The 24,827-nt window shown below is 36.0% G+C and overlaps 1 protein-coding gene across 16 annotated transcripts in view; it reads left to right on the plus strand.

Moving 5' to 3' along the window:
* PTPRD (protein tyrosine phosphatase receptor type D) overlaps window positions 1-24,827 on the plus strand; it is a 1,305,401-nt gene that overhangs the window by 1,205,369 nt on the left and 75,205 nt on the right. For 15 of the 16 annotated variants that reach the window (XM_087741431.1, XM_087741430.1, XM_087741437.1 and 12 more), the window contains 3 exons: window positions 3,636-3,845; window positions 7,193-7,353; window positions 15,725-15,837. In XM_087741431.1, the coding sequence (XP_087597557.1) occupies window positions 3,636-3,845; window positions 7,193-7,353; window positions 15,725-15,837 (484 nt within the window). Of the gene's footprint in view, window positions 1-3,635; window positions 3,846-7,192; window positions 7,354-15,724; window positions 15,838-22,906; window positions 23,027-24,827 lie in introns of all 16 variants that reach the window. The other variant, XM_087741446.1, reaches the window with a different exon arrangement.

The raw sequence follows: 24,827 nt of genomic DNA on the forward strand, positions 1-24,827 counted from the left end.
TTTGTTTGACTTGGGCTAATTAACTTTTAGCATTCATAGCCAAAACTCAGTTTCTGATCAATTCACCCACTGTAATACAGTACTTCACCATTTCTATCTGCTAAATACATGCATTATGTTACTAATTCAAATGCAAGAAATAATTAAGATCAAACATTTTTATACTCAGTTTCTGATCAATTCACCCACTGTAATACAGTACTTCACCATTTCTATCTGCTAAATACATGCATTATGTTACTAATTCAAATGCAAGAAATAATTAAGATCAAACATTTTTATTCCCATTTCAATCTCAGTCTAATTTTGACTACAGTACTCTTGCAGTATTTTCACATTTTATTATGAGTTATTTAAAATCTAAATTGTAAATGTGGTGTAATCTGGAAACATGCAATAAAGAATTTATTTGAGGTAGCTATACAAATAACTTTAAATTCCAGTGAAAACTGTACCCATAAATGAAAATATGAGTTATCTTCAGGGGACGCTCAAGCCATGTACCTCTCCTCGTACTGCAGTACTTAGAGCTCCTGACTTTCAGTTACTATACATATCACATTGTTACTACCTGTATATCTACCTTTGTGTTTCAGCAGACTTCAGGATAGTCAGTGCTCAGCCCTCTGCATAGCTGTTAATATCTTTATAAAACATGGCTTCATATACAGACAGACTTTTCACAGAGTGGTTCCCTCAGCAGATCTTTTAAGAGCTGAAGCAACCTGGAACAAAGTTTGATTAGTCTCTGCCTCATGTTCTGCCCTCAGTAACTCTACCTGGGGCATAGGAAGCTACCAACAGATGTGAGAGTCACCTTCAGTAACACAACTAAATAGAAATCTTCTTAATATTACAGTCCTCTACTGCCCTCATTTTTATATCATGCAAATTTACTCTAGCTGCTCATTAAAGTGTTTAGGAAGAATGAAAGAGAAATATGGACTGCTGATTGTAATAGAGTCCTTGAGTAATGAATAATGATTTCTAGTCTCAAATTACGGCCAGTTCTTTTTTGCTCAGGGGATCTCTTGCGGTGTACCACCTTTTGTGTTGATGCACGGAAACTGATAAGAGTTAAATGAATGTAAAATCTCTGCAACAGAGAACACTCAGTCTTGGAGCTGGAAAGTTGACAGTGTAGATCTCTGAAGGGGTAACATCCAAATGCCCTCAATGCTAAGGAACTTTGGATCTAAGTGGTACAGGTTGCTTCTATGTCTATCTGTAGTCTGTGTTTGAAATATGTACTTCAGTGAGAAGAGGTGTTAAAGTAATCAGTATTAAAAGCTTCTGTCTCAGTAGAAGAGTGAATAGCAGCTTGTTCTGCATGCACTGGAATTGTTAATTGTGTAATTGCAAAATACAAGATCCTATGTGGGGAAGGCAAGAAGATGTGCTAGCTAAGCTGAGGCCTAACACTGAAGAACAGGATGAAGCAAGATCAGATTTTAATTTCTTTTTTTATTGATCTCTGTCTAGCTCTGGACATTTTTCTCCTCCACCTAACAAAGAAGTTTGTGCTAATCTATTGTATTAGCACTGTCTGTGTGCTGAAAAGCCTAAAACAACTGTGTGACCTTGGAAAAATTTATGATTGAAGTCTGAGACTACAGAACATTTAATAAGTTTCATAAGTGAAAAACAAGTGGAACCATAAAGAGGCCTTAGAATTCATCACTTATCACCCAGGAAAAGTTCAGGCTCCTTGTAATCAAATCGGATTAATATTTATTGAATGCCAGTATATCTAAAGTGATAAAAGACATTCAGTAAACATTTGTCTGATTTAATAAGTAATTCATCAATGGATTATACCAGCTGAGCTTAAGTTCCTTCATTAGTTAGTATATGTTTTACAAGTTTGAGCCTAGCATCTAATCTTGTCATAAATGTGCTGATGTAAATTTTAGCTTTTTCCATCAGAAGAAATATTTTACGAAACAAGGAAAAGTTACATTTTGAAAGTCAGATTAGGCAGTTAAAATCTGAAGTGTGGGTTGTGTATGATAGGGTGGTAGATAATATTTTGTAGTCTAGTGGTAGAAAAGTTGTCTCAGGATTCATAGGTCCTGTTATTGATTCCTATCACCAAACTATTGTGTAGTGTTGTACAAACCATGAAGAACACAACTTTTGGTGCTTTTGAACTAATAACATGGAAGTCAATTTCAGGTTTGGGATGGAAGATATGTTTACAAATCACTCCTATAAACTCTTCTGCACTTCATTTACTGTTTGTGAAGTACATTGGAAAGCACTCTTTTCTCTGAGATGTTAAGGAATTTAATATTGCCAGAGTGCTTGGTAGTCCTCATGTTAGAGAGAGAAAAAAAAATAGCTATTCATAGCTACTTAGTATTGAGTTCTTTGTATTTCAGAGTTACCAGAAAAAGTTAAAAATAGTTAATATAAATTGATTTTCAAAAACTGGGATTTTTTTTCAGTTTTGCATTTTTTTATTCCTGTTTTTTTAAATAGTTACATCATATGACTCACTAAGTTTTGTTGTATCAAACAGGAGATAAGAAAGTAATTTCATATTCATAGGGAGGGAGAAAATATTATTATGCATTAGGGAAGTGATTGTCCCTTTGAACTCAGCACTGGTGAGGCCACACCTCGAATACTGTGTTCAGTTTTGGGCCCCTCACTACAAGAAAGACATTGAGGTGCTGGAGCATGTCCGAAGAAGGGCAACAAAGCTGGTGAAGGGTCTAGCGCACAAGTTTCATGAGGAGCGGTTGAGGGAACTGGCGTTGTTTAGCCTGGAGAAAAGGAGGCTGAGGGGAGACCTTATCACTCTCTACAAGTACTTGAAAGGAGGTTGTAGCAAGGTGGGGGTTGGTCTCTTCTCCCAAGTGACAGGCAACGGGACAAGAGGAAATGACCTCAAGTTGTGCCTGGGGAGGTTTTGATGTTTAGATATTGGGAAAAATTTCTTCAGTGAAAGGGTAGTCAGGCATTGGAACAGGCTGCCCAGGGAAGTGGTTGCACCACCATCCCTGTAGGTATTTAAAAGATGTGTAGATGTAATGCCTAGGGATATGGTTTAGTGGTGGACGTGGCAGTGCTAGGATAATGGTTGGACTCGATGATCTTAAGGACCTTTCCAACATAAAAGATTCTATGATTCTATTCTATGACTGGCTTCATATGTACACACACGTATATATACGATTATATATATATATATATAAAACATATATACTATATATACACACGTATATATACCGATATGCACACACATATATATATGTTGTGTAATAGAATGTGTGTATATATATGTCCTCAAAGAAGATACATTGTTTTATTAGCTTTTTCATCCCCCCAGAGACAACAATATCAGACACTGAAAATTGATCTAATTGTTTTATATTTGTAGTCTGGGCAGTGCAGTTGCTACCTAGTATGTTATCTTAACAAGGACAACAAGAAATTGGAAGATTTTGCAAGAGCTGATTTAGTAATACTGATATGCCCCATGAAATGTGGATAAATTGTATTTTTGTAGTTCCTGGTCATGCATTAAATTTTCTCATTACTTTTTCAATAAGTTACATTAAAGTTGTTTACAGTTATCTTTCTGTTCTTGCTTTTTCTCTCTCTTTCTCCCCCCCACCTTTATTCTAAAGCTGCTTAAGGAGATAGCTAGGAAACGCAGAAGCATTCGTCTTGGGAGGGAAGTTGAATTAAAGCCATATATTGCAGCTCACTTTGAAGTTCTTCCTACGGAGTTCACGTTGGGGGATAAGAAGCATTATGGTGGCTTTGAGAATAAGCAACTGCAGAGTGGTCAAGAATATGTCTTCTTTGTGTTGGCTGTAATGGAGCACTCAGAATCTGTAAGTTGGTTAATATTTTTCAATCCCAAAATTATCTTGCCACAATCATGAAAACATTTTTTTCAATGCTTATTCCACTTCCCAAAAGCTATTTTTTTTGCAATATATGTCATACCATCTCTAAAGTGAGTGTTTCTTTGCTTAGTTCCAATTAATTCCCTGAGCTTTGTATTTTGCTTGCATCTTTATGTGTTACTTCTGCGTATAACTGAAAAGGATCACCTTTTATTAGCTGTGTTGTGATCCTTTGCAAATTACATGCTCTGCTATTTGAGATCATTGACGTAGGTTCTGAAGCATGAACGTCACAGCAGCATCTTTCTCAATGTATTTAAAAAAGACTTCCTCTCTTGCCTTAATACTACCATTGAATAGCGATGTTGGATATGCAGGATTCTTAGAAGGATCCATTGAATCAAAGACATGCATGGCTAGCCTCTTTGGTTACAGTCATTCCCTAACAACTTTATTGGTGAATTGTTAGAAAGTTAGAAAATAATTCAATAATAAGGCAAATTCCTGAGGTGAGCTAAATAATGAGCTGTCATTCCTCTTTATGTAATTCATCTTGTAGTTCTGTCCCTTTATGCCTGAGTTAATCTACTGTGTGTAATATAGTAAAAAAAAAAAAAAAAAGACAGAAATAAGACTGTTGTTGAAAGAAGTTGCAATACATATTAACATTTTAACATACAGCATGTAATATGGTTTCTTTCTAATTGGTACCTAAACCTGACAAGTACATTTGCTGGCTCAACCACTTGAAACTACTATACCAGTAATCTGAATTCTAGTCAAAAGCTTCTAGTGTGTAACCTTACAATTGCTTTCTTGATGTCAACAAAATTTGCCTACTTAAACACAATGAGGAAGTAGTTTCAATTTGAATACTTTTGGATACATAGCTTCATTTGAAAATAAAATAAGTGCCTCCTGGAAGCTCTAACATAAATCAAAGGTTCCCCTTTCACTTTTTGACAGTGATTGCATAGACAGAGAATTCTGAAGGCTCTGTATCAGATAGGTTCAAACTGGAGATAGTAGACAGCTTTTGGCTATAAAGTTAGATGGCCAAAAATCTGTGTGTCAGAAATTACCTGTGCTAAAATTGATGTTTTCAATACAAAGTACTGTTTCTTATTTATTTTTCTATATTCATTAAGGCATTGGTTATTTCATATAACCCTAAGGTTACTACTTTGTTAGAGAGAAATCAGGAAAAAGCAGGAATAAATAGGGTTGTAAATTTACAGCTGAAAAGGCTGGTATGGCAAAATATATCCAGGGGCCTATTGTTGAAGATTTCAAAAGGCATTACTAAACTTACAATATGGACAATATCTGGTTTAGCATGCCATTTGAAACATCTATGTGATTAAGTAGCATGCGGTAGTCACAGAGAGTGAAGAGTTTCTAAGGGTGAGTGAGCTTCAACTCCCAATGCTCCACTGTATCTGCTCTCAATAAAGCTGGTTTTCTTCTAGGACTATAGATAATGCTGGTGTATGAGTTTTAACTTGCAAGGGATGTTTTTCCTGATATTCAAAATACTTTTTACATAAGGTTTCTCCTTCAGAGAACAGAAAATTTCTCTGTTGATTGGGAGAACGGAGAACTAGCTTTAAAAGAGGGCATGGGAAGGTCTGAATTTGTTTAACTTAATAAAACGGAAGCTGAGAGAGTTTATGATTGCAGTCTATAAATACATTAAGTTTTCAAGACGAAGGAAAAAAAATGATAGATTTGGCAAAATAACAAATGAGTTTAAATTAGTCATTAATAGAGGTAGGTTGAAAATTAAAAGCAAAATCGTATTTATGGGAGAACAGGTAGTAAGTGCTCATACTGTTATTCTTCAGTATCCCTTTGTATCTGTTTCCAGGCATTTTTTTCTGCCTGCTGCAAAGGAAGAGGCTGAATACAAAGAGTTTCTTACTTCAGCAATGGGCTTTTTTCTGTCTTTTGGGAATACTGAAGCTGGAGAAAAAAACTCAATCAGCTCAGGTGTTTCAGGAATGGAAAATGGAGACTCCCCAATTTCTAAACAGCAATCACAGACTTTAAAAACGTTTGGTGGCAGGTTTGATAAAAGACAATAACATAACTGGACGTCGTTGGCATGAGTACTAGCTCAGTACCAGCTAGTGTAAGTGCCTCAGCTTTGCTGGTCCTAATCCTATCTCTAACCTTAAACCCAGACACTGTTGTAGCCCAGAGCCCAAAAGAAGGCCAAATGAAGTGTAACAAAACATGTCTCCTCTGATAACACTTGTCCTGGCTTAGGGCATCTTTCAGAATACAGTGCAAACATGGTAAATTAAAACTAATCTCTTCTAGTTATCTTTTTCTATCTTAGCTGGCATTCCTGAGCTACTGCTGAATCAAGTTTTTAAGTCCTTTGCAAGAGCTGTAGTTCAAATCCTGGTTTACTGCTGGTGGAGACACTCCAGCAAAGACAAGAAATAAGTACAAACGATTCTCTACTTCTGACTTTACTGTAGCTCCGAGTTCTTTACATGATCCAGTTTTAGCAGACTGGCTCCTCAGCCTCTCCTGTCTGTTATTTTAACTCCACATTCAACCATAGGTCAGACATTTCAGGTCAGACCAGAATAAAATAAAAGTTAGTATTTTCTTATCACAGGTCTTATCCTAGGCCAGCTGGCTTTACACCAACCAGTAAGGCAAAGATTTTCAGCAGCTTCTGTTGGTTCATAATTCTAGTTCCATCCCTAAGAAAGACTCTGAGCTTCCCTTCATATTCTACAGTGGCTTCCTCTGCTTTTCAGTCTTAAATTCAAGTTGTCTCCATCTTCTGCAAGAACACTCTGTTTGACGGACAGTTTTTGAGCGATCAAAACGCACTCTACTATTGCCATAGGACCCTTTTCTAGGAACATCCAACATTCAGTCCCCTTTATTTTTCCCAATAGTACTCTCATTCTTTCAGAAGTATCCTTTCATATCTTGCAGGAAGAAATAGTGTTAAGCCAATATGAAACTAAAACAAAAACCAAAAATGAGTAACTGATGGGTTATATTCCTCAGTTTCCTAATACTTCATTTTCTCATTCTGTGCTTAAGTTGCAAAGTGTTCTGTGAAGGACTGTGTTACCTCATTTGTCTGCAGACCACTGCTAATACATGGAGCACAAAATAAAGATAGTAATAACAACACACAGTTCAGTTTTCAAGTTTATATACTGCCTGACTTGAAGAAAAATAGCATTTTTGCATTGCTGTGTTCATTGCATCATTGTCTTGTATAGATTTATTTTAGATCTAGGACAGTTAATATTTTAAATGTGTTCCTTTATCATTAAGTAAGATTTATTTTATTTGTATAGACCATGTATGCAACCAGCCCATATTCTGATCCTGTTGTGTCGATGGATCTTGATCCCCAACCAATCACAGATGAGGAAGAAGGCTTGATTTGGGTTGTTGGACCAGTTCTTGCAGTGGTGTTTATCATCTGTATTGTTATTGCTATACTTCTTTATAAAAGGTAAGTTTACCTTTTAGTTTTTTTACCAGGTGTGTAACTTTCTGATATATTGGCCATTTTATAATACTGTTCCACACTATATTTTTTGTACTACAGTAGTAACTGTCATTGCTTTGGGATGTGTCCGTATTTATTAATGGTTTCCAGAACACTGCAGAAATTTTAATAGATTGACTGAAAGTTTCCAATAATTACAGGTATGTAGGTACATTTTTCTGATGACACTGTATTAACATTTCTGCATTTCAATGTTTTTTTCCACTTTGCATATGTTTGTGAAGAAAATATGTGCTTGCATATAAATATGTATGGAATTTGCACATTTGACTTTTTAAAACTTATTTTTAGATGTGTAATAGTAATACATTAGGGGTTACATTCAGCTTGATGTTAAATGTGATTTTCGTCTCCACTCAAGTAATTTGAATTTTTACTTTTGACAGTTGGCCTCAATTTGGCAGTCTATTTATATGAACTTGAAGCTCTGAACTGAGAGATTAAAGAAACATCAGTAGCTGTTTTCTACTAATCTTGGAATGAGATCAAATTTCACTTATTCTTCTTTCACTGTCTATGGCACAGATGTAGGTTTGCTATTACACAAAGGACTTTGCTCTGCCTTACAACATACTAGATGAAAACTGTGTGTGATGCCTTAATTTATACATAGCAGCCTTTTACAGTGTAAATGAGTTCACAGGGGTCAAGATACTAAATCAAAACCAAAGAATCAAGCCCACAAAGTTCATTTTAATGTTTAGATTTTGTTCCTAATACATTTTTGAAATAATTGATAACGTATAATTGGGGAGTAGTGTAAAGATGCTGTGACCTTGTCGGGGGGGCACACTAGGGATGATTTCATTATGTGGAGTATGTCTTCTAAAACTAATGGCTATGATACTATCACCTGCATATAAATGTTGAAATTCTGCTACCCTGTATGCTCTTCCCACCCTTAGTGTCTCCAGACAAATACCTCTGAAGTTGCATGTAGAGAGCTGTCTTCAGGTTTTGGAAAGAGAATTCTCTGTTCAGCAGTAAAAAACTAGTTCAGGGTTAACCTTAGCTTTGGATTCCAAATAGATATACATTTATAGAATGTTCTTCAGGGCTTTAATCATACAGCAGCATAATACATGGTCTATTGCCTGCAGATATTATGTCTCCTGAAGGTTTCTATTAGTGCCTACTGTCTCAGCCAATCTAATTGATTAGCAGTCAGTGAACCTCTGTTTGTGTCTGTCTGTCACTTCAAAAACTGGTCATTAGAGATGTGCTAAAAGTGAAATACTCCTTTCTTCTGATTATTTTGGAGTATTAAAAGTAAAACTTCTCTGATACTACAAAACAAATCCAAACAATGGCATATAAAGCAGATGTGTAACTGCTTCTGGAAATATTTGTTACATTTATGGAACCATAATAATAATCTTCAATTCTATTACAAAAAAAAAAATTATAGGCATACTCCACAAATGGTCAGGTAAAATTTGTTCATCAGTAGTGTGAAGAGATTGGACATTCACTGAAAATGGGGGACACATTTTCCATCTTTTATTTACTACTGGTACTAGAACTGTTCAGGCAAATGTCCATATGTATTTATTTATTTTTCTGTTTTCAGCTATAAATTGTAAATTGTTAAACTGCACTAATCTGGGAAATTACCTCTGAGAAATTATGACTGCAGTTTTACCAGTCTATGGTCCTCTGTGAACTTTTCATTTCTGTAAAAAAACTAACATATAATTGGATATTTTTTTTTTCTAGAGTATGCAACCTGGATACAAGCTAACAGCTAGGGTTTGAAAGCTTTACTGTCTGTAGAACAGCAATAATTGGACAAGACAGTAGGGATATTTAGCATAGTGCTTTGAGAAAAAAGTGAAACTTAATTTCTAGGTTAACTCTGTTAAAGGGAATTACTGTGGCTACAGGAGTTGGACATGGTAAAAATATGCAATAAAAAGTAGGAAAACAAGACATTTTCATGGATACAGGAAATTTAACAAGTACATTTCTAGAAAATATTGGGGCATAAGTGCAACAGGTATGGTACAAAGAGAAGAAAAAAAAAGTGTAGAGGGCATCTGCCTAATACATGAAAACACATGCAAAAAATATTAAAAAAAGGGAAGATGATGTTGAAGGATGTGCAGTGGCAAGAAGACGACTGGGAAATGACCATGTCTTTTGAAGTGGGAAGGGTAGTAACTCAAATAATGGTCAATTATGCTTAATTCCCTTTGCCCATAGAAGCCTTTATGAACAGACTTGAACTGCTAATCTCACGATTTACAATACTATTACATTTTAATTTCAGTCATAGGGAAAGGATGACTGCAGTTTCTAAAAGAATAATTTTAAGGGGAGAAGTCTTGCCCTCCTTTAAAACAGATGGTATCACAGATAGTGTGGATAAGTTGGATGGGTTGGTGTGAAGCATATTTGGCTGTCCCAATGACTAGAAGTGCATGTTTGACCCCTTTATTATTTGTTGGTCAATTTGTATAAAGGTTACTGCCTCTGCATTTACTTTTCTTAAAATCTGAAAGCAAAGGTATTGCATAGAAATATTTTTGGAACATATATTAGAATATAGCCAAAAGGTCATTGCAGCTTAATACTTAACAGTAACAGATGGGGAAAATACAGAAAAGTATCTTTTGTTGTCATCAGATATAGCTGCAATATAATACCCAACACAATTGAGGCCAATGATTAATGTACTGTGTGCAGAAGAGCTCACAGATTTCACCAAATCAAAGGGTCACAATTCTGGAGATCGCCCTGTCCCAGCCCTGCTCAGAGCATGGTCAGCTACAGCAGGTTGCTCAGAGGTATGTCCAGGCAAGTTTCAGTATAGCCAAGAATGGAAACTCCACAACGTCTCTGGGCAACCTGTCCCAGTGTTCAACGATCCTCACAGTAAAAATGATTTTTTACTGAGTTACAGTTGAATTTCCTGTCTTTCTGGAGTTGGTATCTTGGCAAATGGAACTGACTTGGCCAGTGACCGCTTCAGTGTTCTCTGTCATTGCAGCAGTGATACCACCCTGCAGTCATAGTGAAGGGAGATAGTTATTTTGAAGCAGATGTTTAATCTATGGAACTTAAATCTAACCAATCGAATTTAGGGATCCAAGTAAATTAACTAAACATCACTTTATTTTTGGTCATATTCTTGCCCTCAAGAAAATAAAATTTTTGCTCGTTCAAACATGGAGGAAAATACACAGCATGGTAAGATTTATATCTAAAATCTCAAACCAAGGCAAACACTTACTTAGATATAGAGATGGCACAGGCTAAGTCTCCCCTAGAGGCAATGCCTAACCATTATGAGGGCTGTTTGAGTCACAGTTTCTGTCTCAAGGTGGTTTTGATAAAGCACTACCCTGCTGCAACCTACAGTAAATCCTTCAACTCACTTTTGAATGTATGATACATGTTCAGTTACACAGGATTTAGATGGTTAGGAACCCAGTTAGTGAATATTAAAGAGCTCTAGAAATTGTTCAGTGTATCTCAGAAACTGGCAAACTAGAAAGAGTATGCACATCTCCATGAAGCATCCTTTCATCCCCCCCCCCCCTTTTTTTTTCCCAACATATGAATTTATGTGGCTATTCCTCCTTGCTTTTAAGAAATTGCAAGTTCTCTAATTTCAGCCTTTCACTGATGATGAGCAAAACATTCCTTATTCTACATCTTGATAGAGTCAGGTTCGTTTGTGGAGTGGTTTTCCATTTGTAGGGGAAAGAATGAAAGCCATCTCGACAGACTTTGTGTTGTTTGCTCTTATAAAGTGCAGCTTTTTTATTTGGTTCAGAAGACAGGAGCCTAAGCTTGAATCTTTTGAATATAGTGAACTTCAGCAGTCTGAATCATAGCGTCATAGAATCATAGAATAGTTTGGGTTGGAAAGGACCTTTAAAGGTCATCTAGTCCAACCGCCCTACAAGGAGCAGGGACATCTTCAACTAGATCAGGTTGATCAGAACCCCATCCAATCTGACCTTGAATGTTTCCAGGGATGACACATCTACCTCCTCTCTGGGCAACCTGTTCCAGTGTTTCACCACCCACATCATAAAAAATTTCTTCCTTATATCTAGTATGAATCTACACTCTTTTAGTTTAAAACCATTACCCTTTGTCCTATTGCTACAGGCCCTGCTAAAAAGTTTGTCCCCATCTTTCGTGTAAGCCCCCTTTAAGTACTGAAAGGCTGCAATAAGGTCTCCCTGGAACCTTCTCCTGTCCAGGCTGAACAACCCTAATTCTCTCAGCCTGTCCTCATAGGAGAGGTATTCCATCCCTCTGATCATTTTTCTGGCCCTCCTCTGGCCCCACTCCAACAGGTCCATATCTTTCCTGTGCTGAGACCTCCAGAGCTGGACACAGTACTCCAGGTGGGGTCTCATGAGAGTGGAGCAGAGGGGCAAAATCACCTCCCTTGATTTGCTGGCCACCTGCTGAATCTTGAGGTATAAGAAGAAACATGCTTCTAAGGGAAAAAAAAAAAAAAAGATATTAAAAAGAACACAGAAATTAAATTGGGGGGGATCTTAAGTGATGATGAAGGATTCTATAAAGACTTTTCATAACATGTGAATAATCTGGTCATCGCAGACTCCAGGCTATTAAAAGTTTGTAGAACCCTATTTATTATGATGAACAGACAAACAGAAAGATAGACAAACACTGTGTTTACAGTGTGTGTATAGTGAACCTGTTGGTGGGAGATAAATTATTTTCCCTGTTTAGCTGATCTTTATATATCATAGATCACTACAGATCTATATAGGTCACTGTGGACCTCAAGTATGTGACATTCCTTCTAAATCTAAAAACGTGTGTAGTACTTTGTTGGAAAAAGATGTATGCTTACCTTACTTTCCAGGGTACTGTTAAAAATTTCTTGCCATTTTATTACCTGGTTTTGTAAAATAGCTTTTTAAGTTTTCTTTTTTTTTATTTAGTACAAGTCTTATGTATCTCATGTATTTAACATTGTTCTTCGCTTACCTTTTTCTCCCTCCTCTTCCTTTCTCTGCTTCCCTTTCTCCTCTGGCCTCCATTTTCATCTTTCCTCCCCTCCCTCCTCTCATCTCTTTTCTGTCTAGAATGTAAGAGGAAACTAGATCTTAGTGAGATATCATTTGTCAGTGTAATGTTAACATTACTTTGGTAACTCAAATTAAACATCCATTCTCCATTATCTCACTGGCTAAAATTTGAGGTGGCACTACTTTGCAGATAATGTCTAAAAGAGATGTTTTTTTCAGCAGCAGAAGATTCTCTTTGGACTTAACCTTATGTGCTCCATTTATTCTATGATTCCCAAGCATTAAATATTTTGATGAACTGTCATTTCTTAATTTGGTTTAGTTATATATCTTTACTGTAAGTCAACATTTCTTACATTTCCTGTTGTCATGCTTACCCTGTTTGCTGCTGATCAACTAACATTTCACCTTTTCTCCCCTTTGCTGCATTAAAATGGAGCAGTAAACCTGACAGGTGAGAAGTGAAAAGTAATCACTCTTCATTTAATCCAGAAAAGGAGAAAAAAAAGAGAAAAAAAAAGTTATCATGATAATGATCTAAGACAAAGCATCTGTCAGTCTAAGTGAATGTAGACAGTAATCTATCGATACGAAGGCAACTGAAAGATTTGTTATGTTGTTTACGGCACTGAAGAGTAACGTAACATATGCAGCCAAGTTTCACTGGGTTTTTTTTGTGTCTCTATGAAGTACATTTTCAAGAGACAGCACAGCTATACAATGTACATATGGTTTTATTTGTGTTTTAATGAAGTTAAAACAGCGGTTCTTTGCTATAACCAAAGCTGTTGAAGGAATGCATGGTTGTGGTTGAAATGTTAGCCACTCTAAATCTCCATAATGCTCCGTACACATAGACTCAGTGCTGACTTACAGTTCCACAAGTGAAAATGATATGGTGATCTCATTTGTCCTTTGTGGATTTTTTCCACCTGTCTCAAAACCATTGCATAATCTGTGAAAGAACTGTGATGTCTTATATAGTCTGGAAAGATACCAAAAAAGCCAGAATGATCCTGAGAAAAATAATAAATAATAAACCATTCTATTGTCCTGTAAGTGTTCAAAATGTTCGGATATATGATTAGAAGAGATTTTAGTGCTTTTAGTAGATTAATATGAAGTTGTGCTGCCCAGTACTGACTTGCAAGTGGAAAAAAGATAAATGAAGCTTGTCTCTGGACAGTTCCACTGATACCTAGCCTTCAGAAGGAGAAATAGATAATAACACTTCTTGAAAGCTGCATCACACACCTTTACTTAAGAAGAAAGAATACTAGGGCATTGTGATACTGTAGTAGGAGTTTGAGATAGTCAGAATAAAAAGTGAAAAAGGAATTTCAACTGAGTTTCTGCATAATATTTTTTTTAAAAACAGTAAAAACAGAAGAATCAGATTTAAATCTTCACAGCTTCACTAAAAAGAAGTTAATAAATGTGTTAAGGTATTTACCAGAGAACAGATGGAATATTTTTACAGCAAAACACTTTTTTTTTTTTTCTTTCATAAAATCATAGGACTAGTAACTTTCAAATAATTCTGCAACTATGTTGCTGTTTGGCTTCTTTTCATAGTCTTTGAAATCTTGCTGTATGCATCTTTCATGAATGCCACCATGTGTTCATCATTTCAAGAACAGCAAGAAATCAATTGGAGCATTTTTGAGAGGGGAGCCCAGCAAAACAATAACATATTTAGCACTGTCACATTTTGAGTCAATTAGAAAGAAAGAAAGGAAAAAAAAAATGCAAAACAATGGTATGTTAGAGCAAATATTAGACACCTGGAAAAGATTTTGCTATCATAAACCTTAACATCATCTCAGTTCTGTTTTCACAAAGTAACTCTGCTGCTGTTTGCATCTTCATTTTATATGACATGAAGAATATCAGCCAGTTTTCATTTTCATTCAGGAACTCACAGAGGACTAGTGAAGAAGGATACCACTTGAAATTAAAGCATTAAATTTCCAAATTCTTGCGTGAAAATGCAGAGTGGTAGATATTCTTCAAGGAACATAGTTCTCCATGTTTTGTATCAGAAAATGACACTCTCAAATGATGGGAGTCCATTTTACCAGAAAAGTCAGAGTCAGAACACATGTGGACTCTGCTTCTCTTTGCAGAAAAGGAAGCACACACAGGTTTCTTTCCTTCCTTTCTTTCTGTCTTTCTTTCTTTCTTTCTTTCTTTCTTTCTTTCTTTCTTTCTTTCTTTCTTCCTTCCTTCCTTCCTTCCTTCCTTCCTTCCTTCCTTCCTTCCTTCCTTCCTTTCCTTCCTTCCTTCCTATCTACCTTCCTTCCTTCCTTCCTTCCTATCTACCTTCCTATCTACCTTCCTTCCTTTTTTTCTGCCTTCCTCTCTTTCTGCCTGCCTGCCTGCCTGCCTGCCTTCCTTCCTTCCTTCCTTCCTTCCTTCCTTCCTTCCTTCCTTCCTTCCTACCTTCCTACCTACCTTCCTACCTACCTTCCTACCTACCTTCCTATCTACCTTCCTATCTACCTTCCTATCTACCTTCCTTCCTTTTTTTCTGCCTTTCTCTCTTTCTGCCTGCCTTCCTTTCTTTCTTTCTTTCTTCCTTTCCCAGCTTGTTTTGGACAGATTGACAGGAGTACTATAATTGCAGTGAAAGTCTTAATTTGATCAGAAACATTCATACAGAATCCGAGACTTGAATATGTAGATGTGATCAGATGCATGAAGATTATGTAGTGCAGCTCTTACAAAGATGAGAAGCCACAGAGCAGATTCTTACTTCCTAGAAAGTGAAAGTAATAGGTGTCTTCTGTACTGTTCTCTGTCATATTGAAAGTACCCAAAGAATGCAGGTTGTTTTTTATAAACAAGGCAGAGCTGTGCCTATAAAATATGAAGTATTCAGTGATAATAGCTTTGTGTGTTCATTTTTAATTACATGCTCAAGTGTTGGCTACTTTTTGATAAAGGTATAGCTATCTAGCTTTTAAAAGAGACAGAGTGTGATTTTTTATAAGTTTCATGTTGTATCTAATAACAGTCAACTAATTGGGTGCCCAGAATAGTGATCTAGAGGATCAGTCTAGGGCATAATGGTGTTATTTTCCCTCTGACATTACTATATTTAGATTCATTTTGCCATTGCAAATTGTAGCAGCTGTACCCACCATGCATAATTATTTTGCCTTTACACTGGATCAAATACTCTTTCACAATAAACATCTCACCTTTAGAATATAATGATTAAACACTCAGGCACCTTTATTTGTCAAGCTAACACCTCAATCTTATGTTTACTTGTATCCACCTTCTCCATGCAGGAAGAGGGCTGAATCTGATTCTAGAAAGAGCAGCATACCCAACAGCAAGGAGATCCCCTCTCACCATCCCACAGACCCAGTGGAGCTGCGACGCCTTAATTTTCAAACTCCGGGTAAGAGACAATAGTACCTCACTTAGAGCTCTGTGATCACAAACTAATTAGTGGTGCTGTTACAGAACAGAAAGATTGATTGTTTAGAAAAATATATTTTCATTGCTTATGGATTTTTGCACAATGTATTCCTTTGTTAGTTTTGGAAATAATTCTGTAATTTCTTTATTTAAAGAAAAATCCTGCATAAGCAAAATTAAAGTTTTGTAAAGAAGACCTCAAAGTCACCTATGTTGTATGGATGTGTTTTATGTGCTAAAATTCCAAGTTAAACCTAACAATGCTAGAACAAATTATTGGGAAATGTACATCCCTCTATTAACGATATTCTTACAGCTACTTCTTTGTAAATAAGCCTTCCTCTTATCTACTGCATTATCAGGTAATCCGTTAACATCATTGGAAGTTTCACTACCTTGCAAATGTACAATACAGAAGAGAAATACTAACTAGAAAAATGATTTCATCTTTTAAAATCAGGCTATATGTTAGGATCAAGATGGATATTAACATGTCAGTAGTTCTGAAGGTAGAAGGAACACATTCCCAAATATTTTATTTACTTATTTCATTTATTAAGCATTGTTTTCTTAAAGCTGCTTGGTTTGATAGTCAAGAAATACCAGGAGAGAAATCCTTAAAATAGTATTGATTTTTTTACCACCTTTTTATAAGTCTTTTTTTTTTTTTTTTAAATTGGCTTTGTTTTGATTATGATGTATTCCAGTAGACTTGTTTTCTATTACAATGTGACTGCACACAATCCTGGGCTGATGCTAATTACTTACCAAATCTTCCTGAGCCTTGTGTTTGTCAAATTTATTACATTAAGTACAAAAAATAATGAATTCAAGCTCATAAAAGCAGGAAATTAAGTGCTTGAGATGTTGAGAGATTAGCTGCAGAAGCTGACATACTAAACATTACAAAAGGGTTAACTGAACTTGTGAATCTCATTTCTGATCTTCTAAACAGTAGCTATATTAAGATAGTGTTGCCCCAGGAGTAGTTGATCTACAGAGCAATGAATTTGGGACTAAAGACCCAACATCTACACTGCATGCATATGCCAGAGGTAGAGAGGGAAGAGCCTAGAGGCTTGAGTTTTACCCAGCCTTGCTTTTTTAGTCTGTTCCAGTACACTGAAGCTCTTCAGCAGCTGTGTGCTTCAGGAGTGTGTTTCAGGTGTGCATCTTCTAGTTTACTTACATCTGAATATGGGAATCTTGTTCATGTGCTCTGGGACCTCTCTAGAATATGAACCTAAGTGTAGTAAAAGGAAATGACTGAAAGTTTTGATTCACAATTGTGCTTCTGAGGCTGCAGTATTAACGTAGACTCATCCTAACCGAGCAAAGGTTTCCTATGTTACCCAGCACTGTCATACAAAGTTTTAAAGGTTATTACAGGGATAGAAGTATACATACAAGTCTTTGAAACACTAAAAGAAAAATTAGGGTTCTTGCAGTTTAGCTTATGCCTAAAACAAGTCATTATCTGTATACAGATATATACTGAGTAGAGTGGTGGATGGCTTAATAACTAGGTATATAAGTATAATTTTCTGCTGTCCATGTATTTAAATGTGGAGTCTTACCTATCCATTTAGTATTCATCATAAATTAAAATAAAATGTGGTCAGAAAAAAAATGCTGCCAAGTCATAACAGCTTTACATATAAAATTAATTTATTGTAATTAATTCTAAATTTACATTTAGAATGTAAAGTTATTAAGAAATGGCAGAATTTGTGGCACTTGTAGACAACATAATTCCACCTCATTGATCTGAAAAGAACTGGAGAGGAGTGGACATGTACCTTTCCTTGCAGTCTTATAGTTTATCTGGGAAGTTTGCAGTTTTCTGTGAAGCTAGTTGAGCAGAACATCTGCAATCTGTTTCTACTATGAGGTCTTTTTCTTTGCTGTAAACCTTTTCACAAAATGGAGGATTAAAATTATTATTAAAAATATAGTACAGAAATCAAATTATGATCTTTTTTCCTATTATTGTACCACCTAAGAGCCCTAGGCACAAGTCAGGTCATTGTGGTACTCAGCATGCAACCAAATATCAAGGAGAAAGTTCCTACCCCAGGAGACTTGTCTTGCTGTGTAACACTTCCTAATTAACGTGTTCTTAATATGTAGTCTTAGCCTCAGTAAAGTCAAGGTACAGTTCTTGTGGTAACAAAAGAAGAACCTCACTTAACTCACATTAGCTTCAATTAGGGCTACCATTTCATTAAAATCTGGCTGAATTTAACTTAGATATTTAGATCCTGCTGGAATGTTTATCCAACTCCACACAGTAACACACCATTAAATAACATGCAAGACAAAGCTTTTCAAGACTAATGTAGAGAAACTACAGAAATGCTGTACATTCAGGATACCAGTTTTGTTGGTTTTGTTGTTCATTCACTCTCAGATGTGTGGTTTTTATTTTCTACCAGGTAGCAGAAATAGGCAGTAGGGTACTGCTGGGGCAAAGCAGGCAGCTGAGAGAAGGGATTGGGGCTGATGCGGTTATGTGTTGGGGTTTTTTTACCAAGACATCTGCACTCACCCTAATACGATGGCCTTATCTACTCTGTAAGATGTTACCATTTCTAAACAGATACAATGAATGACAGTGTGTTGAATGTACTTTAATAATCAGTGTATGCCACGTCAGTACAACTGCATCAGGATAGATGATTTGACATCATTGTTAATATAATGATTTATTTATTTAGATTATGAAAGCATCCACAGTTTGCTTGGAGCTTTCCAGGCACACCAGTTGCTTCCAGTGGGAGGGGGAAAAAAAAAGTTCATAATGAACCCACAATGTGAAGAAGTGTTAGAGAAGAAAATTTTAAATTACATTGGCATATCCAGATTGCCAGTTTTCACTGGGAGAGGTGAATGAGACACTCCTATAAAATTCTGCGTTGTCATAAACTTTAATACTTTAAAAGATTTCTAAACAGCCTCTTTCCAAAAATGCTAGCAATCATGTATTTTGTGTAAGGAAAGGTCTGATCACATATAGCTATCAAAATAATTTGAAAGGAAAACCCTTGTTGTGATAAATTTGAATTTCTAACCACAAGTACAAAATACTCCCGATACAGGTGGTTAGGCATAACTTTTTGAAAGAAATTATGGGAAAGCAATATTTTATCTTTGGTGATATTTAGGCAATGATTTAGGTACAATTGTGTTGTACTTATTGTAAAATCATCAATTCAGCATGAAGATGTCGTAAAAATCCACAGTCTAAACTACCAGCACAGCAAATATCCTGATTTCCTTTCACTTTTTCTTGTCCTGTCCATACAAAACTACATTCTTCACTAATCTAGTACTTACCTGAAGGGTTTCCTATCTTACCTTGTCCAGGAAGGATCATATTCATCTCTGGCTTCACTCCTCACTGGATGGAGTAACTCCATAGATAAATTTGACATTTTGTCTTGACATTTGGAATAACCCACAGTTCTATATGTGAGGGCAAGATCCCATGTCCATATGTGTTATCCAAAAATGTATATTTGTTAGATAAGCCCATATGCCAGTGAATGCCAAGTTTTCTTTGAGTAAACATGAAAATACCCAATGTCTCAGTAGCATACAGGATTTCATTTATAAGTCTTTTATTCTTCCAGAACTGGAATAGCTGAGGAAAAGTCAGTCACATTCTTCCCATTGTACAAGTTTCCTATGAAATACGGCATTAAAATCATTAACCTAGTGTGCAAATTTTAAAAGTCTTTATGCCACATGGGAGAGTAAAGGTAGGGAAGAGGTAATAATTAAGCCCTCACAAAAGGTTTCATCAAATGAGGAAGCCCAGTTTTGCATAGAGGAAAATAACTGATGTTAAGTGTTTGAGTGGGTTACGAGAGACCCAAGGCTCAGGCAAAGACTTCAATCTGCCAATCAGCCAAAGAACTAAATTGAGTCATGCCTCAAAAGTGACTGATTTTTTTCCTCATTTAAATATAAAATATGTCACACTTATAAGTAATTTGTGTAATTGTGTGCCAATTAAACAATTATCTCATTATCTCTTACAAACTAAATAACGTGCTTTGAAATACAAGAAAAATAAATAGAATTATTACAGCTCTGAATTAAAGACTGTTTTTTTATTGGATAAGTAAGTGCTCGCAAAACACTTATTCCCTGAGTTCCTAAGGAAGTTCCACTAACTTATTTCCAGGATAAGGCAGAAAAAGGGTAACACAGGTCCAGAGGAAAAAGGTGCAAATAACAAAAGTGGAAAAAGTGGCATCTGGATTTAGTCACCTGCTTTGCAAGATAGCAGGAAATTTCTTCCCTTAGTTTATCCACACAATTTCTGTTTATGAGAATCATAACAATGCTGAAGGAAGTACTGTGGTTTGTCTCCATGGCAAAAACAGACTGGAGCAGCTTTCTCACAGTGAGCAATCCTACATATAGCTCTTCATGTGAACTTGACTCACATGAAGGATTTAGGCACCTAAAAGAGGTAATAAGCTTCAGAGTGTAAATGTCACTTCTCTGATAACCCACTTGTTTGCTTTCAAACCTAGAGGCAATCAAAACCTGCTTAGCTGGGAGATGGAGTTGAAAGTTCTGCTCCTCACAAGAGTAATTTTTTTTCTGGATTTTAGCCAATAGTTTTGCAACTTGTTATTGTATTGAACAATTTTAGATCAGGGTCTGAAAACTAGGTCTCCCCTTTCCTCAGTGTAGACAGCTTTTACACCTCACTGAGAGATGGGACTTCTGCCATGAGGCAACAGAGCCCCTAGGGCTGCTTGGTAGAGCTAAATCTTTGATACAGAACAAAAATTACTCTCATTCCAGAAAAATTAATCTAGTTTTGAAGAACATAAATTCTTCTGGAATCAAAGTTACTTCTTTTTGCAATATTATATGCACATTGGTAACTATTTTAGAATAGCTGTTGAAGAACGACATATTTCTCTAGAGCTAATCTTGTAAATTTGACTTTGTGCACAAGATGTAAGATCACTCTCTGGCTTAGTTCTAACTGTATGAAAAAGAAATTTTAAAGTAACAGTAATTTTCTTCTCAAATATACTAAAGGCATCCTTGCTAAATTTTCATGGATGCCAAATTCCTACTGAATCAGCGTCGTCTTTCATTTTTTCCATTTTTCATGTCCAAATTTTAAATACATATTTCTTTCTACCTTTTTGATAGGGGTAAGTATCAGTAACAGTAACCACTGTTACTGATTCCTTCCTTTTTCTGTAAAGGGACAACATCTTAATGAACATAGATTGGTGTGTGGGAGGGTATTCTGTGTTATTAAATAAAAATGAGGATGTAATAAATCAGTTTTTAAAATCACAGAGTATTAGCTCAATGTGGACCTGAAATACAACTCATTTCATAAAGAAATTTCTGTGAAAATAATGTGTCACGTTTTCAGCTCACCTAGATTGTAGTCTGTATTCTAGCAGCTATGCACTTTTTTCAGTTTCTAACTTCCTTCCTGTTTATTGTGGACATGTTAACCCACAGGTCCAAATTTGTAAATAAATATGTGTTTCTTAAATGTTTTTAAAAGCCCTTATCATAAAACCCTGACAACAAACAAAGTCATAATTTAACGCACTAACAACAAGGCCGAAACACCCACATGTTTCAGTGGGGTAAAGGAGTATACTTAACAGGTTTATGTCTGTTAATATGCAGGTGAATTCTGACCCTGCTCTCTCTGTTTTTCCTTGAAATTGTGGCACATATGGTATTCCATGTTCCTTAGTCATTTATTTACCACAGATTAACCAGAAGATTATTCTACACTGTAATTAAACCATACATTCTCATTTAATACCTGTAGAGGGGTTACTACTAGGCTGCATAAGATCAATCACATTTGTCAATCTTCTGCCAAGTTGGGAAATAAAAGCTTCTTATGGATACAATTTCAGCTGTGTTTTGCATGTGGTGTTTTTTGGTTGTTTTGTTTTGGTTTTTTTCCTGTTTGAGTTTTTAAGCGGTTTTATCTCTTTATTTTCATATTTTAAAGAAAGTTTGAAAGCGTGTTTTCAGCATGGTGTTTCTTTTGACTTTGTAGCATGTCACAGGATCTGTTGTAGTTTAGCTCTATTTTCTCTTTATTTTTTTGAGTTTTCATAGCATATGTTGATAGATGTGGAAGTGTGTCAGCAAATAAGTGTATTTTCTTATTTGTAGCCACAAAAATAAGTGTGTTTAGCTGTATTTTGGGTGGGTTTTTTGAGTCAAGTTCTACACCTGCTGTTCACATGCGACTCACATTAAGCTCAGTAGGAACCTCATGCTTTTGCATGAGATATGATGAGATCTTAAATGTTCATTCATAGCATATTCTGTTATGATGCTTGTTATGATTTGTAGACTGATTACATAACAGAAGTCCTCCAGCAGTTCTTCTAAAAAGTAGCTACTTTTATCATCTCAGTAGAGCACATTTTATATATTTAAAAGATGAAAATATACCAAATGCAATTACTTCACTTCATAAGTTAACTGCAAGATATTATTCCAAGAAAGTTAATGTGTCCAAGTGTAAGTGCCTAAAATGAGTTGTGGAGAAAGGGATTATATGCAGTCAAAATTGGCCAATCTCTGAGTTGTAAGTGGTTCCTTTTTTTCCTTAGAAAAGAAAGTTTTATGTCAAGTTTCATTTTGCATAAAGTGTTCAATATGAAATCTCCCCTTAGGAATGTCAAGTGGCATACAGAGGAGCATATAAACAAAAATAGTTTAAAAAAGAATGGATGTTCAGCATCTTTAAAAAAAATATACCTTTACAGTAAGCTAATGATTGAGATTCCTGTTCATGATGCTTGTGATTTAGTCAGATTCATCATGTAATGAGCAAGTCTCATTCTCTTTGGTTTTATGTCCTTTATGTTTACAGTAGGGTAACTGGACATTTAGATATCTTCTTAGTTCAGTTTCCAGATGCTGTTTTGTGCATGTCTGAACTGCCTGTATGTACAAGATTGATTGATTACGATGGTCTACTGCTGTTACTAATTTGTTTCCCATTTCCGATTGGCTTTTACTTTTTACAGCTTTGAGCAGTAATTCAGTCCCCTACGCCTCCCTGATTGGCTCTGTGTCCTCCCTCTCTAGCCAAACTACCACTCAGTCCTTATATGATAATAACTCTCTCCCACGATTCGCTCGAAAAGGTCTAAACATCTTTGTCTCTATTATTTTCTCTGTTCAAGCACTGTTTTAGATGTACATCAGTCCACCTCCATTTCTGGATCAATCTAGAGTTCTCTTGTGCCTTTTCACTCACATATTTTCCATAGGGGTGCTTGATCTGGATCAATCAGTGTAATTACTAGATGACTGTCACCCACACTCATTTTGAGAATAGCCAAGTTCTATTAAGTGAAATTTCTAAGAAAATGGGAGACAACCAGAACTGAATCAAATAAATTAATACTTACAGACTAATTTGTTAATTGAAATTTAGAAGAAATCTCCCCATTATATCTGAATATTCTGCTTTGTTAGTTGACTGACAGCTTGCCTTAATATCTATCTACTTTAAATAATGTCTCACCATCGAAGATGTGCTATGAAGGTAATATATAAATATATGTGTATAGGGTCAGAAGAACTAGGGCCAGTGCTGCTGGACATTATTTTGGACTCTAGTGTGATGCCTGAAATGTCAAAGAATCAAAAAGAAAACAAGAATTTAAAAAAAGGAAAAGAGAAAAACATGCTATAGTATGACTGTGTTGTAACCACATGGTCATTTTCAGCTATGTTTACAGGAAATGCAAGTTAACTGTCTTAGGCGTGCTCTTGAAATTCACGGTGACAAAGCAAACTGCATTGTGCAACATGGCTTCCAGCTTGAGCCCCCCTTGAGTCATCACTGTTTTCCCTTTGTAATTTCAAGAGATCCTGGGGTTCACTAGCTTAATTTTTCTAGCCAGCTCTGATTTCTTCCCACAAGCAATTGAAAACTCACTTTCCTTTTAGGTGTGATAGTATAAAGCACGAAGAGAAGAATGTAAGCATTTTGGAGAAGGGTCGTGAAGACTAATAGCGTGAAACAAACATGTTCACAAATTTTTGCCTGGCAGATCTTCAGCTGGCAGATTGTTCTAGTTGACCCCACATCTTTTCTGTCTTTCTTCTGCCTTGCTGTCCCTATACTCCCTTCCACACCCATCTCTATCTCTGATTCCCAGCTCTTCTTTTTCTTCTTTTTCACTCAGTATCTTCATCAGTGGACAAAGATGTTTACACCTGCAGTAGATTGTAGGTACTTTTGGGGGTTGATAAATGGGGTTTCAGATTAAGCATGTTTTAAGGTACTAGTGCAGTCAGTATGTGTATCCAGCCAAACTGTACAACCCCTGCCTCTACAATCTGCTACTTGTGAAAACATTTTTGAAGTTCTAATTGTCTGATGTCCAATGTTGTCTTCAGTGACTGTTGTCTAAAAGCAACGGTGCATGTTATTCTAGTCATTCATAGTTGCATGTGAATGTCAGTCACCTCAAAATTTCATAAAATATTTAAGTATTTCTAATTTAGTCAGAATATGTAGTCAGTCTTCTAGACCTTGATGCATTATTATTAATCCTCAAGCTATCCATTTCATTTTTTATAATTTATTTTATAAGTTAGTTTTATGTTGGTTTGAGGTTTCTTTGTTTTTTACCATTTCCTTTGCAGGTTCAGGTGTCTCCGGTTACCTCGGTAACCTTCATTCTTCAAGTTCGTTTTTCTTGATTATGCATAAGTCACTTTGTTTTCTGTCAAAACACTACTCTCTCCCCTTTAGGGCTCTTTCAGTGTCTGTTTCTCAGCTCACCTTTCCTCATCTAATTCAATGGAGTTTCCATTTCATGCAGTGCAGGAGAAGGAATTTGAAATGACATTAAGAGTCATTACTCAAAGCAGAGGTCGACATCAGGTCTAACTGTCTCATTTTTCCATGCCTAGCTAGCCTCATTGACTCAC

This window comes from Nipponia nippon, unplaced genomic scaffold (assembly GCF_047370975.1).
Source record: "Nipponia nippon isolate SJK-2023a ecotype South Korea unplaced genomic scaffold, ASM4737097v1 scaffold_8, whole genome shotgun sequence".
Classification (NCBI taxonomy): Eukaryota; Metazoa; Chordata; class Aves; order Pelecaniformes; family Threskiornithidae; genus Nipponia; species Nipponia nippon.